Source organism: Spermophilus citellus (assembly GCF_964194105.1).
Source record: "Spermophilus citellus genome assembly, chromosome: 5".
NCBI classification, from domain to species: Eukaryota; Metazoa; Chordata; class Mammalia; order Rodentia; family Sciuridae; genus Spermophilus; species Spermophilus citellus.
Window position 1 is genome coordinate 59,003,094 of NC_138186.1, and position 17,038 is coordinate 59,020,131.

Sequence of the window (17,038 nt, forward strand, 5' to 3'; positions counted from 1 at the left end):
ATTTTCCTTAAAGGTAAAGGAACAAATAAATAATTAGAACTGTAGTTAAGAGAGTAAATAAAAGAATGAAATTAGTTTTTGCCTTACTAGAAAGTTTATATTGTAGGGCTGGGTACTAGCCCAGTGGTAGAGTGCTTGCCTGGCATGTGTGAGGCACTGGGTTCGATTCTCAGCACCACATATAAATAAATAAAATAAAGGTCCATTGACAACTAAAAAATATTTTTTTAAAAAAGAAAGTTTATATTGTAAACAGTAAAATGGGGTTTAGGAGGAGTCCGAAAAGTATCTAGAAAAATCTGATGGTTTGTCCCATTTGAGCAGTTGACCTGCCTTTTGTGACCCCCTCTGTTCACCTAACCCAGGCTACCTTCTACCCCAGAGCCCTGGGCCTGACTTGACCTGAGTGATATTTGAGTGACAGTCCTGGCTACAGTTGATCATCACTCAAGGTATCTCCACCTCCTCTTCTGTGCATATGAGAGTTGCCATTTTCCTAGCCACCCTGGTATTAGAGGTGGCTGACAGAAGCAGATCTGTCATCAGAAGGGGGCAGTGGGCCCTGTGCATAATTCTGCTCCCCATGAGCCTGGGGTCCCCTCAAGCCAGTAGCTCATCTAGGTTACCTCCTGCATCCTCCCTCATCTGGATTCTTCTCTATAGTCTGGCCTTATAGACCTAAGGAACAGCTTTCTAAGACCCCTCCCTGGAGAGGAGGGTTGGTTTCCAGAAGCAGCTGTTGTCAGACAGGTGGGACCACATTCTGCCCCCCTGCAAAGGAAGGCTGGGGAAGGGGCCTTTGCTGGGTGGTGTGTCACTCTGACTCCAGGGCCCTGCTTTGGGGTGGGGGGACAGCCTGGCTGCCAAGGGGCGCCTTGGCCTCCTGCACATATGTTAGACATTGCCGCGTGTCCCTGGGTGTGTGGCAAATGCTGCCCACTGCCGCAGGCCCTGAGTGGCTCGTGCTTTCCACATCACGACATAGCAAAGCAATTTCCTCACATTCCCCGCTCTTGGCTGCTCGGGAAGTGGTTTGCAGACACTTCTAAATATAAAAGTATGAGCCTGGCTCTCTTGTCCCTTTGAAACCAGCTGAGGACCAGGCTTTTGAGTGACTTTTTGAGATTAGAGGAGAAAGGAGAACAGGAGAAGCTGGTGTGTGTGTCCATGTCCAGGCTCTTGAAGATCCCCAGATGTGTGGAGGACCTGGTGCTCCCCAGCACACAGAGAGGAGGTTATGTATTAAAAATCTGATTTTTATTTATTTAATTATTTTTATTTTTATTTTTATTTTTAAAGAGAGAGAGAGAGAGAGAGAGAGAGAGAGAGAGAGTTTTTTTTTTTTTTTTAATGTTTATTTTTTAGTTCTCGGCGGACACAACATCTTTGTTGGTATGTGGTGCTGAGGATCGAACCCGGGCCACACGCATGCCAGGCGAGCGCGCTACCGCTTGAGCCACATCCCCAGCCCAAAAAATCTGATTTTTAAACTATGGACAGCCCTGTTCAGCTACTTACTTCTTTAAAAAATAATCCATTTGCTTCTCCCTGAGCCCCACAAAACCCAACAATACATTTATCTACTGGGAGGAACACAGGATGCAGGAAAAGGCCACAGGGAAGGATCCTCAAAACACAGTGCAAAAAATGGGAAAAAAAGTACGAATTCGGGAAGATATAAAGCAAGACCTTCTATATACGTTAAAAATACCTGCACTTGATGGGCTGGGGCTGTAGCTCAGCGGCAGAGCACTTGCGTAGCATGCATGAGGCACTGGGTTCAATCCTCAGCACCACATAAAAATAAACAAATAAAATAAAGGCATTCTGTCCATTTACAGCTATAAAAAATTTTTTTAAAAAGCTTTATAATTAAAAAGAAATACTTGCACGTGAAACAACAGTCACATTTTGTAAGAACACATACAAACAAAAGGATTTATCTTAAACATAAGAGAATGTTAAAGGGGAAAGCAGATGAAAGGGAATTACTGGATGAAATGAAAAGCAGCCCACAGGGGGAGCATCATGGAAAGAATGCAGACTAGGAGACAGACAGAACCCAGGGCAGCTCCAGGCCCTGCCATTTACCAGGATATCCTGACTCCGATGTGGCCGGCCAATATTGAGGCTTCCTTTGATGAGAAATAATGTGTCCCTGCACAGAGCCTGGTAAGAGACGGGCAGACAGAGGAGCAAAGGCAGTGCCACCAATGGATCTCTTTGTTTGATGATGAAGCTATTCTCTGTGCAATTCAATATGGTGGCAACCAGTTACAAGTGCCTCCTGAGCAAATGTGACTAATGCAACCAAGACTGAGGAAATGAATTTTTGATTTAATTTTAATTAAGTTAAATTTAAATAGTCCCATGTGGCTAGTGGCTACCATATTGGACAAAGCAATTCTAAGGGATATTTTTACTTCTTTAGAAGCCAGGGAGGATTTTCCTTGTTGAGTGGAGTTGTGGCCACCACGCAGTTGCTGAGCCCTTAAGACTTGGGACAGAGGTTGTGGCTCAGAGTAGAGTGCTCACCTACCATGCATAAGACATTGGATTTGATCCTCAACACCACATAAAAATAAAATAAAGATATTGTATCTACCCATAACTAAAAATAAATATGTATATTTTAAAAAGAGCTCAACAGACTTGAGGTATGGGCAAGGTAAAGGGCAGGAAGTCATGTCCTCTCTGCCACAAGGAATTTGAAGTTAACTGCTGCGGTCACTCTGGCTAGATCTGCCTGGATCATGAGCCTCTCAGACATAAGGCAGAGATAGGCAACAAGAACTGATAGAAGGGAGTCTCTAAGGGGCTGGGAATATAGCTCAGTTGGTTGAGTGCTTGCCTAACATGCACAAGACCCCAGGTTCAATCCCCAGGACCATCAAAAAAAAAGAGTCGGGGGTTGGGGTTGTGGCTCAGTGGCAGAGTGCTTGCCTCACATGTATGAGGCACTGGGTTTGATTCTCAACACTGCATATAAATAAAAAATAAATAAAGATCCATCAACAATTAAAAAATATTTTTAGAAAAAGAGAGTTTTTGTGTGCCTGTTTTGAAAATGAATCAAACTAAGATTCAGTCTAGCCAGTCCAAAGGTGGTGGTCCCTGGGCTGTCATTTAGTTTGCCTGAAGCTGACCCATATTCTGCCCTAGGGCTGTACCCCACTAGGATTCTGAAGGTCCTGCACATCCCAGGGTCCTTCCCCACTGCACTGGGGAGTCAGACTACACCCGAGCTTACCCCGGTGGACACCTTCAGCGAGTGACTGAGGGGCTGGACTCTGTCCACTCTGGGTCCCCGAATGGACTAGATGAGCACCACTGTCTTCCTGTGGCTGACAGCCCATGGCTCATTTCTCAGTCTCAGGTCTAGCAGCTCTGTCACTGTCCCCAGGCCCCTCACTGGCATCTTCGGGAGACAGCTAGCTGCCTGCTGTTTCCCTTTGGGGGGCTGACAATGGATTTGTCCCCAGGCATGGTTCCCCTGGCAGTTTAGTTCCATGCCTCCTCCCTCTTCACATTCACTTTTGGAAGGCATCTTTTTAGTTCAAGGACATTTTAATTGGAGGTGTCAGTTCCCTGGAACATCTAGGGTTCTTCAATTTTCCTGAATAATAGGCAGACTTTAGTGTGTCAGTAACTTACTATATTTCATTTGAATATCCTAAGGTAGGCTCTAAAAGAATCTAAAATCTGTTTCTAGTTGTACCTAGCTACCCTGGAGGCAAGGTAGGAGAATCACTTGAACCTGGAGTTCAAGGTCAACTTGGGCTGCCTAGTAAGCCTATCAAAAAAAAAAAAAAATCTCTTTCAAGGGCTGGGGTTGTAGCTCATTGGTAGAGCCCTTGTCTCTCATGTGTGAGCACCACATAAAAACAAATAAGTAAAAATAAAGATATTGTGTCCATCTACAACTAAAAAAATATATAAAAAAAAAATCCGTTTCAAGGCTGCCATCTTCCAGATGAGAAAACTGAAGCCCAGAGAGGAAAATTAAGTTGGCCACAAAAGATAAAGGTAAATAAAGGATAAGATTTCAGGTCAGATGGATATTTGAGTGGTTTAATTTCTTCATACATGCTCATGGCCATAAGGGGCACAGAAGTGTCACCCTGTGCACAAAGGTCTGTTCTCCCTTCAAACTTAGGATCTAGTGTTGGGGGTGAAGCCTCATTCCCAGCAGAAGCAGGGGTGTCAAAGACAGTGAGCTCTGGGTACAGGAATGTGGCCCCAACTCCAGGGGCAATAGAAGGCAGAGGCAGATGTCCTGGGGAGGCTGAGCTGCAGTGTGGAAAGGGGGAGGCAGAAGGATGCCAGATTCCCGTCTGCAGCCCCCAACTGCCTCAGATCCTGTACACCTGCCGCATAGAGGAGGGTTACTCATAATCCCTCCTAGGCCTGGCCCTACATTTGCCAAGCAAGTGCTGACTGTGCAGCTGGAGGTTGGGGTGGGGGGTAACTTGGAGTGGGCCCTTTGGGTCTGCAACTGCCTCCCAGCATCATTGTAGCTAATGCAGTGTTAAGTCACGATGACTGTCCAGGCTTCTGCTCTCATTTCTTTAATTTTTATAAATAGTCAAGACTGCCTGGGAAGGGAGGGTGTTGATTGGTCACAGTCATTGCCAGTGGCTGGCTTATCAAGACTAGAACCCAGGTCTCCCTGGATTCCTTCCACAACATCACACCACATCACTCTGGCTGGTATGGTGTCTCCTTGGACACCAGTATGACACCATAGCTTGGAGATACCACAGCCATTGAAGGGTCACTAAAGGTGAGTGAGACACATGTACTAAGTTCAACCCTCCTAGTCTCAGCAGGTTCCAGAGACTGGTGGAGTGGCCCCTGACTGGGCAGTACCTTAAGCCATGCCTCTGGGCTGGTGTTTTGCCCCCCTGATCTTGGGTGCCATGTGATGGTCTTCCTCCTGCTGTTGAAAGTCAATCTCCTTATTCTAGGGCCTCTCAGGAGTAGGATCGGCAGGTCTGAGTTGAGGTTTGGCCCAAGGTGGAAAAACAGACCTGCTAAATTGTTTCAGCCTCAATCCCTAGTGATCTTATTCTGTTCTCTAATCCTAGGACAAGAAAACTCTGCAGGGTCCCTGACTCTGCTCCCTCCTGCCCTGCTCAGAGCAAATTTTAGAATGTATTTGGGGGAGGGGGCAATGAGGCTCTTGTTGGTGAACATGGGGTCTTTTGAGGACCCCAGGAAGACAGGTGGTGGGGGATGGAATTTTGTGTCTTGCCACACATTAGGTCTCTTAGTCAGTTGTGGACCATCTTTGCTGACCTCTGAACCCTTATGTTCTCTTCTGGTTTTGGACTTATCATCAAACAGTCTGGGTTGCTGATGCTAAAACCACATATACAGCGTATTGGTGGTAGTCAGGAAGAACATTCCAATCCCCAGAATCACAAATACCCCTGCAGTATTTTGTGGTTCTGCCAACCTGAGTAAACTGGGAAATGACTGGGCTTACTGTTCATCCACGTGACTTATTCCTGCAGCAACTGATTTATTCCTCCAAAATTACTAATGTCTGTGGGTCATGGACCTTCCTCGCAGCTCAAGAACAGTCAAAAAAGCATGGTGACTGAAAGCCCTCAAAGGCCAAGAGACTGCATTAGAGTGGCAGCCCCTTGGAGAGGAGGGTTGGTCAAGCTGCTGAGTGTCTGGTGAGACACCCTGGTGCTCTAAGACCTCTCACTTGGAACCTTAAATTTCCCTTAAAAATCAAAGGGAGAATCAGGGAAGAAAGGGACCAGGAAGAGGGGAGGAAAAGGAAAATGCTGGGGAATGATATTGGTCAAATTATATTGTTTCCATGCATAGTGAGCATGTAAGAATATGTTGCAACAAATCCCACTATTATGTACTAATTATAATGCACCAAAAAAATTTTGGAAAAATAAAGTTTCTAGATGGTGGAGTCCTGTGAGGACAATAGTCTTCTCATGGGTCAGGGAACCTGAGGGCTGCATGTCCCAGCCTGTGCCCTGGTGCTGCTCTTCCTTGGGCCTGTTTGCACTAACAGGAGCCACTTTGGTGGGCCCTAGGGGCCACCTAGAATTCGGGATGTCCTCCACAGGTCCTGAAGCCAGCAACTGAGTCTTTGGTGTGCCCTGGTTGTGGAGGAGTCAGCCAGGTATGTCGGAGGGGTCACAGTCACTCAGATGATCACACACATAGCACCATGCGAAGTGCCCATGCTCTTCTGGAGCATACTCCTGGGGGAGTTTTGGCAGCATGAAATTCCTCACTAACCAGGATATTGGTGTCTCAGCCCAGTCTTGAGGCATCTGTCCAAAGAATGGAATTTTCTTTCATAAGAGGAGAGGAGGTAGTCATGTCTGGTAGTTCTGGGGCATGTGTCAGTTCTGGGGATGGTTTTCATAGACCAGGAGGACCAGCTCCTGAGAGCTGAGTAGTTGAGATGGGTACTCTTAAGACTAAAGTCGCCAGAATTACTTAGAGCTGGAGTACTTAGGAAAAACTTCCTGCTGCTCACTGCTCCCCATAGCATTCTTGTTTACACATGTGTGTGCACACACTTATATATACACAGTTTACTGGGCCTGGAGCCCAGAGAGCAATCAGGAGGGTGGGCACCAGACCAGATGCTTGCTGGGGGAGTTGGGCTGTTGCCCACTGGTCCTGTTTTGCAGGGCTGGGGCTGAAGGCGCAAGCAGGGCAAGTGTCTGTGACTGGATAGCTGTTAGGGACCAAGGACATGGCTTGGAAGTTTCCCTATTGGGTTCAAAGATTCAGCTTGTCGGGGTGGGTGCCTGGTGTGAGCATATGGCTCCATCTGCCTGTCATTGCCAAGGGACTTCTGAGGTCCACTATGCACAGTGGGACAAGCTCCTACCTGGGAAGTGGCTGACCTAACTCCGTGCTTTCCCAACATGAACCCACTTAGCCCTCACGCTACCTGTCTGCTAGGCCAGGTATCCACATTTCATAGCATGGAGAAAGGTGCAGAGAGGTCACATGAGGTGGTGTTGCTAGGGAGGGGCAGGGGCAGGGCTGTAGGGCAGCAGCAGAGCTCGGTATTGAGCAGGTGGCCTCCAGGTGACTCCACGAGGGCACGTGTGTGGTAGGGGTGATGCTGATGTGTGGTGAGGCTCAGTCTTAAGAGCAGGGGCAGCTTTGGAGGCCCAGAACCAGTGTGCTTCCAGACCACAGCCCTAGGGCATCCTCAAATTAGGAAGAAGGGGCAGGAATGTGCCACCTTGAAGCAGGTGTTACCTCTGTTTCAAAAAACTTGTCTTTCTCTGCCATTGTTCTCCTCCCTTTCTTGTTATCAGCATCAGCAAAACTTCTGAAGAGCTCCTTATGTTCCAGCCCTTCTTTCCTGAAGTCTGCCATTGTTGCTGGGGACTCCTAGGCTGCTTCTGAGTTTCCTGCCCATTTCCCCCCAGCAGAGCAACAGACTGACTCCTGAGCAAACATGGGTGCCACAGCACCAGGCCAGCCTCCTGAGTGGGGAGTCTCTTGGCTGAGTTGCTCACAGCAGGGACTGGGAGAAGCCTGGAGGCTGCTCTCCCTGCCTTTTGAAACATCTAAGTCTGCCCCAGCCAAGCACTAACCAGGACCTGCTGTGAGCTGACGTCAGGACAGAGGCCCCCGCGGGGCTGGCTTTGATGTTTCCCAGGCCCTGTCGTGGGGGCGCAGGGGGCTCTGAGTGGCAGTCTGGGAATGCAGCATCTCTCACCACAGCCATGGAGCAGCCCAGCCCAGCCCAGGCCCCAGGATGAGATGCTGGAGGCAGAGGTGGGGGTGGCTGGGGCTGAGCTGAGCTGGGGTCCCTCTGAGTTATGCTGGCTCTTCTTACAACTTGGGTCTCTATGGAAAGTATTCTGCAGTTCTTGCACCCCAGGGCCTTCCTCCATCCCATTTACCACCAGGTGGTTCTCTTCAGACCTCTCCTCTGCTCTGGTGGCTCTCTCCTCTCCAGGTCCTGGGCCTTGGCAAGAGGGGAGCTTTCTAATGCTCTTAGGATTCAAATCCTTGAGCAGGAAGGACGATCATGGGGTTTTTAACAGTAGCTGCCATTTACTGCAGGTGAACTCTGGCCAAGGCGCTTCACAAATTAATGCACTGAGAACCCGTGACACCCTCATGAACGAGGCAGAGGAGGCTCTGTCACTTGCCCAAGGTCAGAAACACTAATTGTGACAGGATTTGAGCCCAACCTGCCTGAATCCAAACCCTTAACCATCCCTTTGTGTGAGTGAGGCTTCTGGCTTCCCAACATATCTGCAGAAGCTGAGTGGGTAAGTGGGGTTCACCCACACTCTGAAAGTAGGAGATCTCTCTTTGATTTTTGATTAGTATCTTGAGAGTTCAAGGTTGAGGAGCCCAAGATTTTGGTGAGTCACATTTATAGAGATCCACTGGTGCCGCAGCCTAAGTCTGCCTGCATGTGTCATGAGAAGTGGTCAGGAAGTATTCCAGATGCCAGGTCTTGCCCCACATTGCCTCCAGGTTATTTCAGTTCAGCCAGTGTTCTCTGGTTGCCTTTGTGAGCCTGGCATTGTCTATTTCTCTTGCTGACTGTGGGGAAGGTGACTGACTCCCCATTATAGGATCAGATACTTCCAGGGTGGGGCTGGGAAGAGTGTGGAGCTTGGACTTGGCTTCTTTGTGTTGCGATCCTGGCTTTGCTCTATGTGAGCTGTCTGATCTTGGGCATATCTTTTGCATTTCTGGGCCTGGATTTACCCATCTGTACTATAAGGAAGTTGGATCAAAATGTGAGGCTAGGGGGCTGGGGATGTGGCTCAAGCAGTAGCGCGCTCGCCTGGCATGCGTGCGGCCCGGGTTCGATCCTCAGCACCACATACCAACAAAGATGTTGTGTCCGCCGAGAACTAAAAAATAAATGTTAAAAATTCTCTCTCTCTCTCTCTCTCTCTCTCTCTCTCTCTCTCTCTCTCACTCTCACTCTCTCTCCTCTCTCACTCTCTTTTAAAAAAAAAATGTGAGGCTGGGGCAGGGCCATACCCTGGTGTAGCATTTGGAAATGTGTAGGGGTGTATTTGGATTAGCATGATGACTAGGGGTGCTCAGCAGTGCCTGGAGGCAGATTTGTTAACTTCCACTGTGGGTGGTATGGCTCACCCCGGTGAATTGTCCACTCCGAGAAGCACAGTGCTCCATGGAGAAGTAATAGGGGTGCTCTGGGCTGCTTCTAGCTCCACAACTGTTTTGTATTGGGAGATGTGGGCTGGCAGGTTGGCAGATGGACCAACACCAGGACAATCCCTCATCTGGACCCAGCCCCGGTCTTATTTTGACACCGACTTCATGCCTGAAAGAAGCAAACCCCACTTCCAGGGTCTTGGAAGGGTGGTCTCTGGGCCACAATTAGTCTCCGTTGGTTTGAGACCCCATGAGTCTCCCTGTCCTTGTAAGTCCTAGTTTGGCTGAGAGCAGAGCCTGCTTCTTCTGGGCAGTGGGAGCATCCTCTTCCATGTTCAAGGCCCAGCAGTTTTAGGCCTCTGCAGGACGCCCACATGGGCCAGGAGTAAAGCCCAGTGTTATTCCTGCTGCCATTGTAACCAGCCGCCCACTTGCCCAGCCCTGCCCTCTGCCTTCGTACCCCATCTGTGCTCAGTATAGGCTTCTCTTTCCTTTATTCCCACTGACTGCAGTTCTACTTTTGGTCATAGGGCCCCCTTGTCTGTGGTTGGTCCTTCTTCTCTGGCCAGAGCTGAACAATGGTGGTGCTGGAGGGGGAATGGCTTCAGGTGAAAACCTGGTACCACTTGACTCACAGATTCTTGGGGATAGCACACAGGACACAAGGGTGACCTTGGCATGCCTTTGGCAATAGCCCAGGTTTTTAGAGAATTTTGGCTTTTCCAGTGATGGGGAAGCCCCTCAGGAATGTTGGGCTGGTAAGCACCTTTAGGTGGGCTTCAAAGCTTCTCTGTCCCCTGGCTACTTCCACCAGTATTCTCAGTGAGTGTGTGAGTGCAGATAATCTTCCTAGGATTTAACTTTGCTCAGTGTCTTGATCCGGATGTGGTCGGGGGCCAGGTTGCCTGCTGTTGTGCTCTGCTCCTCAGCTTGGCTTCCAGACCTCCCAGGATCTGGTCCTGCAGGTGTTGTAAGGAGGGCACCATCTTTATATTCTGCAAAGCATCCAGCAGTTTAAGTTCCTTAGCGGATCCTTGCCAGTTGTGGTAATGTGATTTTTTTCATCCCTGTACTTATTGGACACGTCTTGTGTACACAACCCCATTCCTTCTTTATACATGGTGGGCTATGTTCAGCTGCAACTTCTGATCCTGCCTCTTCTGTGTCCCCATCTGCAGGTATCCAGGCAGACATTGTCTTCATCAAGGAGCCGTCCTCCCAGGATGCACTGCAGGGGCGCCGGGCCCTGCTCTTCTGTAAAGTCCAAGCCACAGGCCCAGTGCATCTGTACTGGCTGCTCAACGGGGCCCCTGTCCAAGATACTGAACGGCGTTTTGCCGAGGGAAACAGCCTGAGCTTTGTAGCTGTGGACCGGCTGCAGGACTCTGGTGCCTTCCAATGTGTGGCTCGGGATAATGTCACCGGAGAGGAAGTCCGAAGTGCCAATGCCACCTTCAACATCAAATGTGAGAACCTGGGGACAGTACCTGGGACCCTTGTCAGATCCTTAACTATTGAGCTTTGGGGACACCACCTTCACCACCTTTGCTCAGCTTTTCTCACTGCCCGTTGAAAGGGGAAGACAGTGCAGTTGTGGTCAGTTCTTTCTGCTTACGTAGATAAGAAGAAGTTAGAATTCTCTCTTTCTTGCTGGGGATTGAACCCATGCTAAGCACATACTCTACTGAGAATCTCATTTTTTCCAAAGTATTTTTTTCCCCCTTCAAGTCTTGGCCCATTTATCTTCTGCTGCGGGAGGGGCCATGAGGCCGCCTGCCACATTTCAGGCCTGACCAGCCAGGGCCCCAGTGGTCACTGTATCCAGAGCCTTACAATTCAGTGGTTTCCTGATTGTCCTGCTTCCCCTCTGCTGCTGCTCTGACCTCATTGCCACTGTGGCCTCTGCTATAGGGATTGAGGCAGGTCCTGTGGTCCTGAAGCATCCAGCCTCAGAAGCTGAGATCCAGCCACAGACCCAGGTCACGCTTCGTTGTCACATTGACGGGCACCCTCGGTAAGGAGCCAAGGAGGGTGGATGAGAGAGGGCTGTTCTAGACAAGCAGGATGTTCCCCCAAATCCTAGCCTCTGCAGTTGGACCTTGCTCCCCTGACCAGTACTCTTCGCCTGTCCCTAGTTGCTCCATGCCAGCCCCTGGGGATCGGAGGAGGGGCAGCACTGTGCGCTGAGTGAGCCTAGATTCTGAGAACTGAGAGATCTGGAATCTCACTCTGATTCTGTCCCTGAATGATGTGTGCCTTTGTGCACTTCCCCTCCTCAGGTCTCAGTTTCTCCATTTGTAGACTGAGGGTCTCTCTGTCCTGTCCGCTGAGTATCCCTTTCTCCTTGCTACTGACCTCCTCTGCCCCACAGGCCCACCTACCAGTGGTTCCGAGATGGGACCCCCCTTTCTGACAGCCAGAGCAATCACACAGTCAGCAGCAAGGAGCGGAATCTGACCCTCCGACCGGCCAGTCCTGATCACAGTGGCCTCTATTCTTGCTGTGCCCACAATGCCTTTGGCCAGGCCTGCAGTAGCCAGAACTTCTCCTTGAGCATTGCAGGTGAGCCTGGCTTGGGGTAAGAGGAGGCGAGGCCAAGATAGAAGAGCGCTTACTACCCTGCCTGCTGACCTTGCTGCACTTCCACTCATTGCAGATGAAAGCTTTGCCAGGGTGGTGCTGGCACCCCAGAATGTGGTAGTGGCAAGGAATGAGGAGGCCATGTTCCATTGTCAGTTCTCAGCCCAACCACCCCCAAACCTGCAGTGGGTCTTTGAGGATGATACTCCAATCAACAACCGCAGTCGGTAAGACATCTGGCTGGGAGCCTTCCAGTACTGTGAAACAGGTTGTGGACTGCACATTTGTTCTCCCAAGGAGATGCAGATTTAGTTCAAATAACAAACATCATGGATTTGTACATGTATTACTTCTCATTTCCAGCAGATGGCAGTATAATGTTTTGTTTTTACAAAATGAGTCCAACAAAGGGAAGTCTCATATGAAGGCATTTCATATGAAGGCACCCTGTGAGCTAGGAATGGCTTTCTTCCCCCTCCAGCCTTCCCCCTGGGTCTTCTGGGATGAGGAAGAGAGTTAGAGATCCAAGGGAGGGACACGGAATCTATGTGATCACCTTCTGGATAGAAAGGTCCAAGGCAAAAACACTATTCACACTACACATGCACACACTTACACACTTTTTGGAGGAGGCAAATACCTCCAGAGGTTTTAGGAGCATCTAGTCCCTCTGTTGGGACTTCTGCTTCTTGCCCAGGCTCTAGGAAAGCAGATAGCACTTTTGTAGTGTCAGGCATGACTCTGGTTCTTGAGGGTGTGGATCCTTAGGCTCTGAGGTTCATGGCCTGGCTTTAGGCTTGAGGACATTTCTGACCTCTGCAGGATAGAATTCCATTGTATGCCCTTCCAGAAGGAGGCCTATGGGCCACTTCTTCCAAATAGCCCTCTCTCCCCTCTGTAGTCCCCCACATCTCCGCAGAGCCACAGTGTTTGCCAATGGGTCCCTGCTGCTGACCCAGGTCCGACCACGCAATGCAGGAACCTACCGCTGCATTGGCCAGGGACAGAGGGGTCCACCCATCATCCTGGAGGCCAAGCTTCACCTGGCAGGTGAGCCCCTGGTGCTGCAGTGACATGTAGATATTTAGGCTCCTCTTTTCACTCAGCTACCAGCTGGAGGGCAGAGGGAGGAGGAGGATAGGGCTAGTAAGAGGTGGTATAGAGGGCTACAGGGGAGGATTTGTGACTGGAAGGGGCCCCGGGCTTGCTGGGGGAAAACATCATGTATCCCAGGACTCACAGAAATCAGGCTGGTCACCTTCCCCTTACAATCCTGCAGAGATTGAAGACATGCTACCATTTGAGCCACGGGTGTTCACAGCTGGCAGCGAGGAGCGTGTGGCGTGCGTGCCTCCCCAGGGTCTGCCAGAGCCCAGTGTATGGTGGGAGCATGCAGGAGTCCGACTGCCTACCCATGGCAGAGTCTACCAGAAGGACCATGAACTGGTGTTTGCCATTACTGCCGAGAGCGATGCTGGTGTCTACACCTGCCATGCAGCCAACCTGGCTGGTCAACGGCGACAGGACCTCAACATCACTGTGGCCAGTGAGTCCATTTTCTCTGAAGGTTGAGGAGAGGTGGAGGGAAGCCCATGTCATAGGAGGGCTTGGACTCTGGTGTAATAGACGAAGCCTTCTTTGGTGCTCAACTGAGGCTCTCTTAGCACTAGGCCCCCCAACCTTGGGGATCGGTCACCGGCTAAGAGGTGATGTTGGGAGAAAGTGTGGAGCCAGGCACAAAGTTTGGCATAGCACATCAGAGGAAATAGTTACAGCACTCACAGGAAAATGGTCCTTTTGCCACAGAAGAAAGAGCACTTGACTGGGAGTCTGGAGACCTGGGTCCACTCAGTTTCTAATGAGTAGAATAACCATGGATAGCCTGTCATCTGCCTTGCTAGGCCTCAGTCACCTCATACATATAATGGGTCAATAACCCACTATCTACCTTACAAGGTTGTTGGAAAGATCAAATGCAGTATATAAAAAAAGATCTTTTTTGGGTCTAGAGTTGTGGCTCAGTGTGCATGCATGAGGCACTGGGTTCAATTCTCAGCACTGCAATAAATAAGTAAATAGTTGTCCATTGACAACTAAAACAATATTTTTTTTAAAAATCCTGTTTTTCTTTTTCAGGAAGTAATGGTGGACAAAATAATAGATGATTTTCACTGTGTTTTAATTTCTCATATTTGTTATATTTTATAAGTTTCTTTAATAAATATGTTACTTACGAGCCAGGGGCAGGTGGTACACATCTGTAATCCTAACAACTTAGAAACCTGAGGCTAGCCTCAGCAATGTGGAGAGATCCTGTCTCAAAAATAAAAAATAAAGGACTAGGGGTGTAGCTCAATGAAATAGCACCCCTGGTTCAACCTCAGTACCAATAAAAAAGGAGGGGGAGCAATAGATATGACCAAAACACATAGGATAAAGCCTTGTATATACCTTGCGATAGGTATAGGGATTTCTTTATTTGATTGATTAGTCATACTGGGGATTGAGCCTAAATATGTTAGGCAAGTGCTATACCACTAAGCTACATCTTCAGCCCTTTTAAAAATTTTATTTTGAGATAGGGTCTCACTAAATTGCCCAGGTTGGCCTTAAATTTTTTTTTTTTAATATTTATTTCTTAGTTTTTTGGTGGACACAACATCTTTGTTTGTACGTGGTGCTGAGGATCGAACCCGGGCCGCATGCATGCCAGGCAAGCACGCTACCGCTTGAGCCACATCCCCAGCCCCAAGCCTCAGATTTTTAATCCCTCAGCCTCTTGAGTAGCTGGGATTGTCAGGAATATGCCACTGAGTTCAGTAGGATTTATTTATTTTTGTTTTCTATTTCTTTATATCATATCTCATTGCAAGCTTTTGTGATAGTTTCAAAGGATATATAATACAAACTATAGTATACCCAAAGACACATACATGTACAGACTGTTTTGTTATCTGTGTCTTCCACTTACCTTTACATTACTAATCTTTTCATGTGGGTAAATTTGCAAAGTTTTGAACATGAAAAGGACTCTGTAAATGTAAAGTTGTGATGGTGTTATTCTCATATATATGATACTGGAATCTCAAAAGACGTGCTCTCTCTCATGTTCCGGTACTGGTTCAAGTGCGAAGCTGCAGCACACAGAGAACAGGTGCTCAGGACACTTAAACAGCAACATGCAGACAAATACAAGCTGCAGTCAGCTTTTCTCCAATGGGGTCTGTGGTCATTTCTTCATTAGGGATTCTTTTAAATATTCAGACTTCAGGCCCTACTCCCCATCTGCAGAGGTGTCTTTAACAAGTGCTTCTGAGGTGCTTATGTATGCCCAAGTTTGGGAACTACAGGTCTTGATCGTTCACTGAATGACCCATGCTGGGTGTTCTGTGTAACTTTCAAAAGGGAGGCCTGTGGAATTTGAGAAGGGTGCCTGATAAAAGCAAGGCTGGTTCAGTTGCTGCTTGGTAGAAGGTAGAGTTTGGAGAAAGGCAAGCTCCAGGACTGCGTCTAGACCAGCAGAGATTAGGTGAGTGCCTTCTCCATGCTAGGTACTCTTCTGGGACTGGAAATGCAGTGGGGAGCAAAGCAAACACTCCTCTGCTTGTGGGGCTTTTCTTCTAGTGGGGAGATGAAGAAAATGAGAAAAACAGTTGAATGAACAAATATATAATTTTTAAGTGGCAGTACAGCTATAAAGAAAAACTAACATAGGGTAAGTGACAGAGAGGACCAGGATGGGATGGAGGGAAGTTTAGGGAAGACCTCAGTAGATGGTAGCATTTGAGTTGGTACTTAAGGAGAGAATGAGCCACGTGATAGACCCCAAGACAGAAATGGATTTATGAGTTGGAGGAACAGCATAGCGTGCAGGCCTGAGCTGAATAAATGGTGGTGAGAGCAACTAAGGTCATTGGAGAGGTAGAGACCTTGTAAGGACTTAGCGAGGACTTCAGCTTGTATTAAAGTGTTATTGGTTTTCTACTGCCGCATAACAAGCCACTCCTAAACCTGGTTGATTTGCTTTTGATTCTGTGGGGGTTTCAGCTCCATGTGCTGTCAACTGGGCTCCCACACGTTTGCGGTCAGTTCATAGCTCAGCTGGTGGCAGGCTAGTCTCCGATGACCTCATTCACAAGTCTGGCAGTTGACAGAGCCTTCTTCTCCAGTTAGCTAGGCCAGTCTTGCTCATGTGGAAGCTGGATTCCAAGAGTGCAAAAGCAGGAGCTGCAGCCCTTTCATTATGTTCTGTTGGACAAGGCAAGTCACTGGCCACCCAGATTCCACCCACATTTCAGGGAGTAGAGAAATGGGGTGTCTTTTGGTGGGGAAAGTGTTACCATCACATTAAGGAGATGAAATGGATGGGAAGACAGTTGACAGCTATCATTGCAAGCAGTCTAACAGGTTTGGGTGGAAATGATGTGTTCTCCTTTATACTCACGAAGCTTGAATGCCTGAATTTCCATTTGGCAGCTGTGTATAATAGGCATCTGTATTACAAGTCTGAAGCTCATGGTGGAGGTGGGCAGTCAGGAGTCAGGGTATAGGTTTGTTATTGAAGGTCATGGATTGGATGAGATTGTTTAGGGGAGCTACTATGGCTAGAATAGAACAGGTATCTAAGCACTGAGCCTTGGCACATTGTGGAGGAATTCAGAGTCAGGGTATTAGAGTTACATACACCAGCATTTTATGTATTTTATGTATTAGCCAATCACCATTACTTCTTTGAACCTGTTTTCTTAGCAAGAAATAGAATATTTACCTTGGGGGTTTATTGTGACATTAACTAAGATAATGTTGGAAAGGAGCTGGAATTACCCTAAGAGCTTATTGCTGCAGTAATCACTCAAGTAGCCTCTGGCTTCTGAACTCAGGGCCCAGTGGGATATTAGAACTTCCTAGGGGTGCGTCCTTTGGCTCTGGAGACCTGGGTTTTTTTTTTTGTTTTTTGTTTTTGTTTGTTTTGGTGGTGCTAGAGATTGAACCCAGGGCCTTATGCATGCACGGTAAGCACTCTACCAACTGAGCTATATCCCCAGCCCTGGAGACCTATTAAACAGCCTTCCCTGTTCTTTCCTGTCCCTCTAGCTGTGCCCACATGGCTGAAGAAGCCCCAAGACAGCCAGCTAGAGGAAGGCAAACCAGGCTACCTGCATTGCCTAACCCAGGCCACACCTAAACCCATGGTCATCTGGTACCGGAACCAGATGCTTATCTCTGAGGTGAGATGAGAAGGTTGCTGGTGGATGTGCTGTAGGAGGGGATTTCCTTCTGCTGCTCTGTCTCTGCTCACCCCAAG

General features: G+C 48.4%; 1 protein-coding gene across 1 annotated transcript in view; it reads left to right on the forward strand.

The window, feature by feature from the left end:
• The window catches only part of PTK7 (protein tyrosine kinase 7 (inactive)), a 70,161-nt gene that overhangs the window by 35,041 nt on the left and 18,082 nt on the right, over positions 1-17,038 (forward strand). The window contains exons 2-8 of the mRNA XM_081295839.1: positions 10,332-10,619; positions 11,065-11,167; positions 11,525-11,715; positions 11,810-11,960; positions 12,635-12,783; positions 13,013-13,279; positions 16,828-16,961. Of these exons, the coding sequence (XP_081151965.1) occupies positions 10,332-10,619; positions 11,065-11,167; positions 11,525-11,715; positions 11,810-11,960; positions 12,635-12,783; positions 13,013-13,279; positions 16,828-16,961 (1,283 nt within the window). The remainder of the gene's footprint in view (positions 1-10,331; positions 10,620-11,064; positions 11,168-11,524; positions 11,716-11,809; positions 11,961-12,634; positions 12,784-13,012; positions 13,280-16,827; positions 16,962-17,038) is intronic.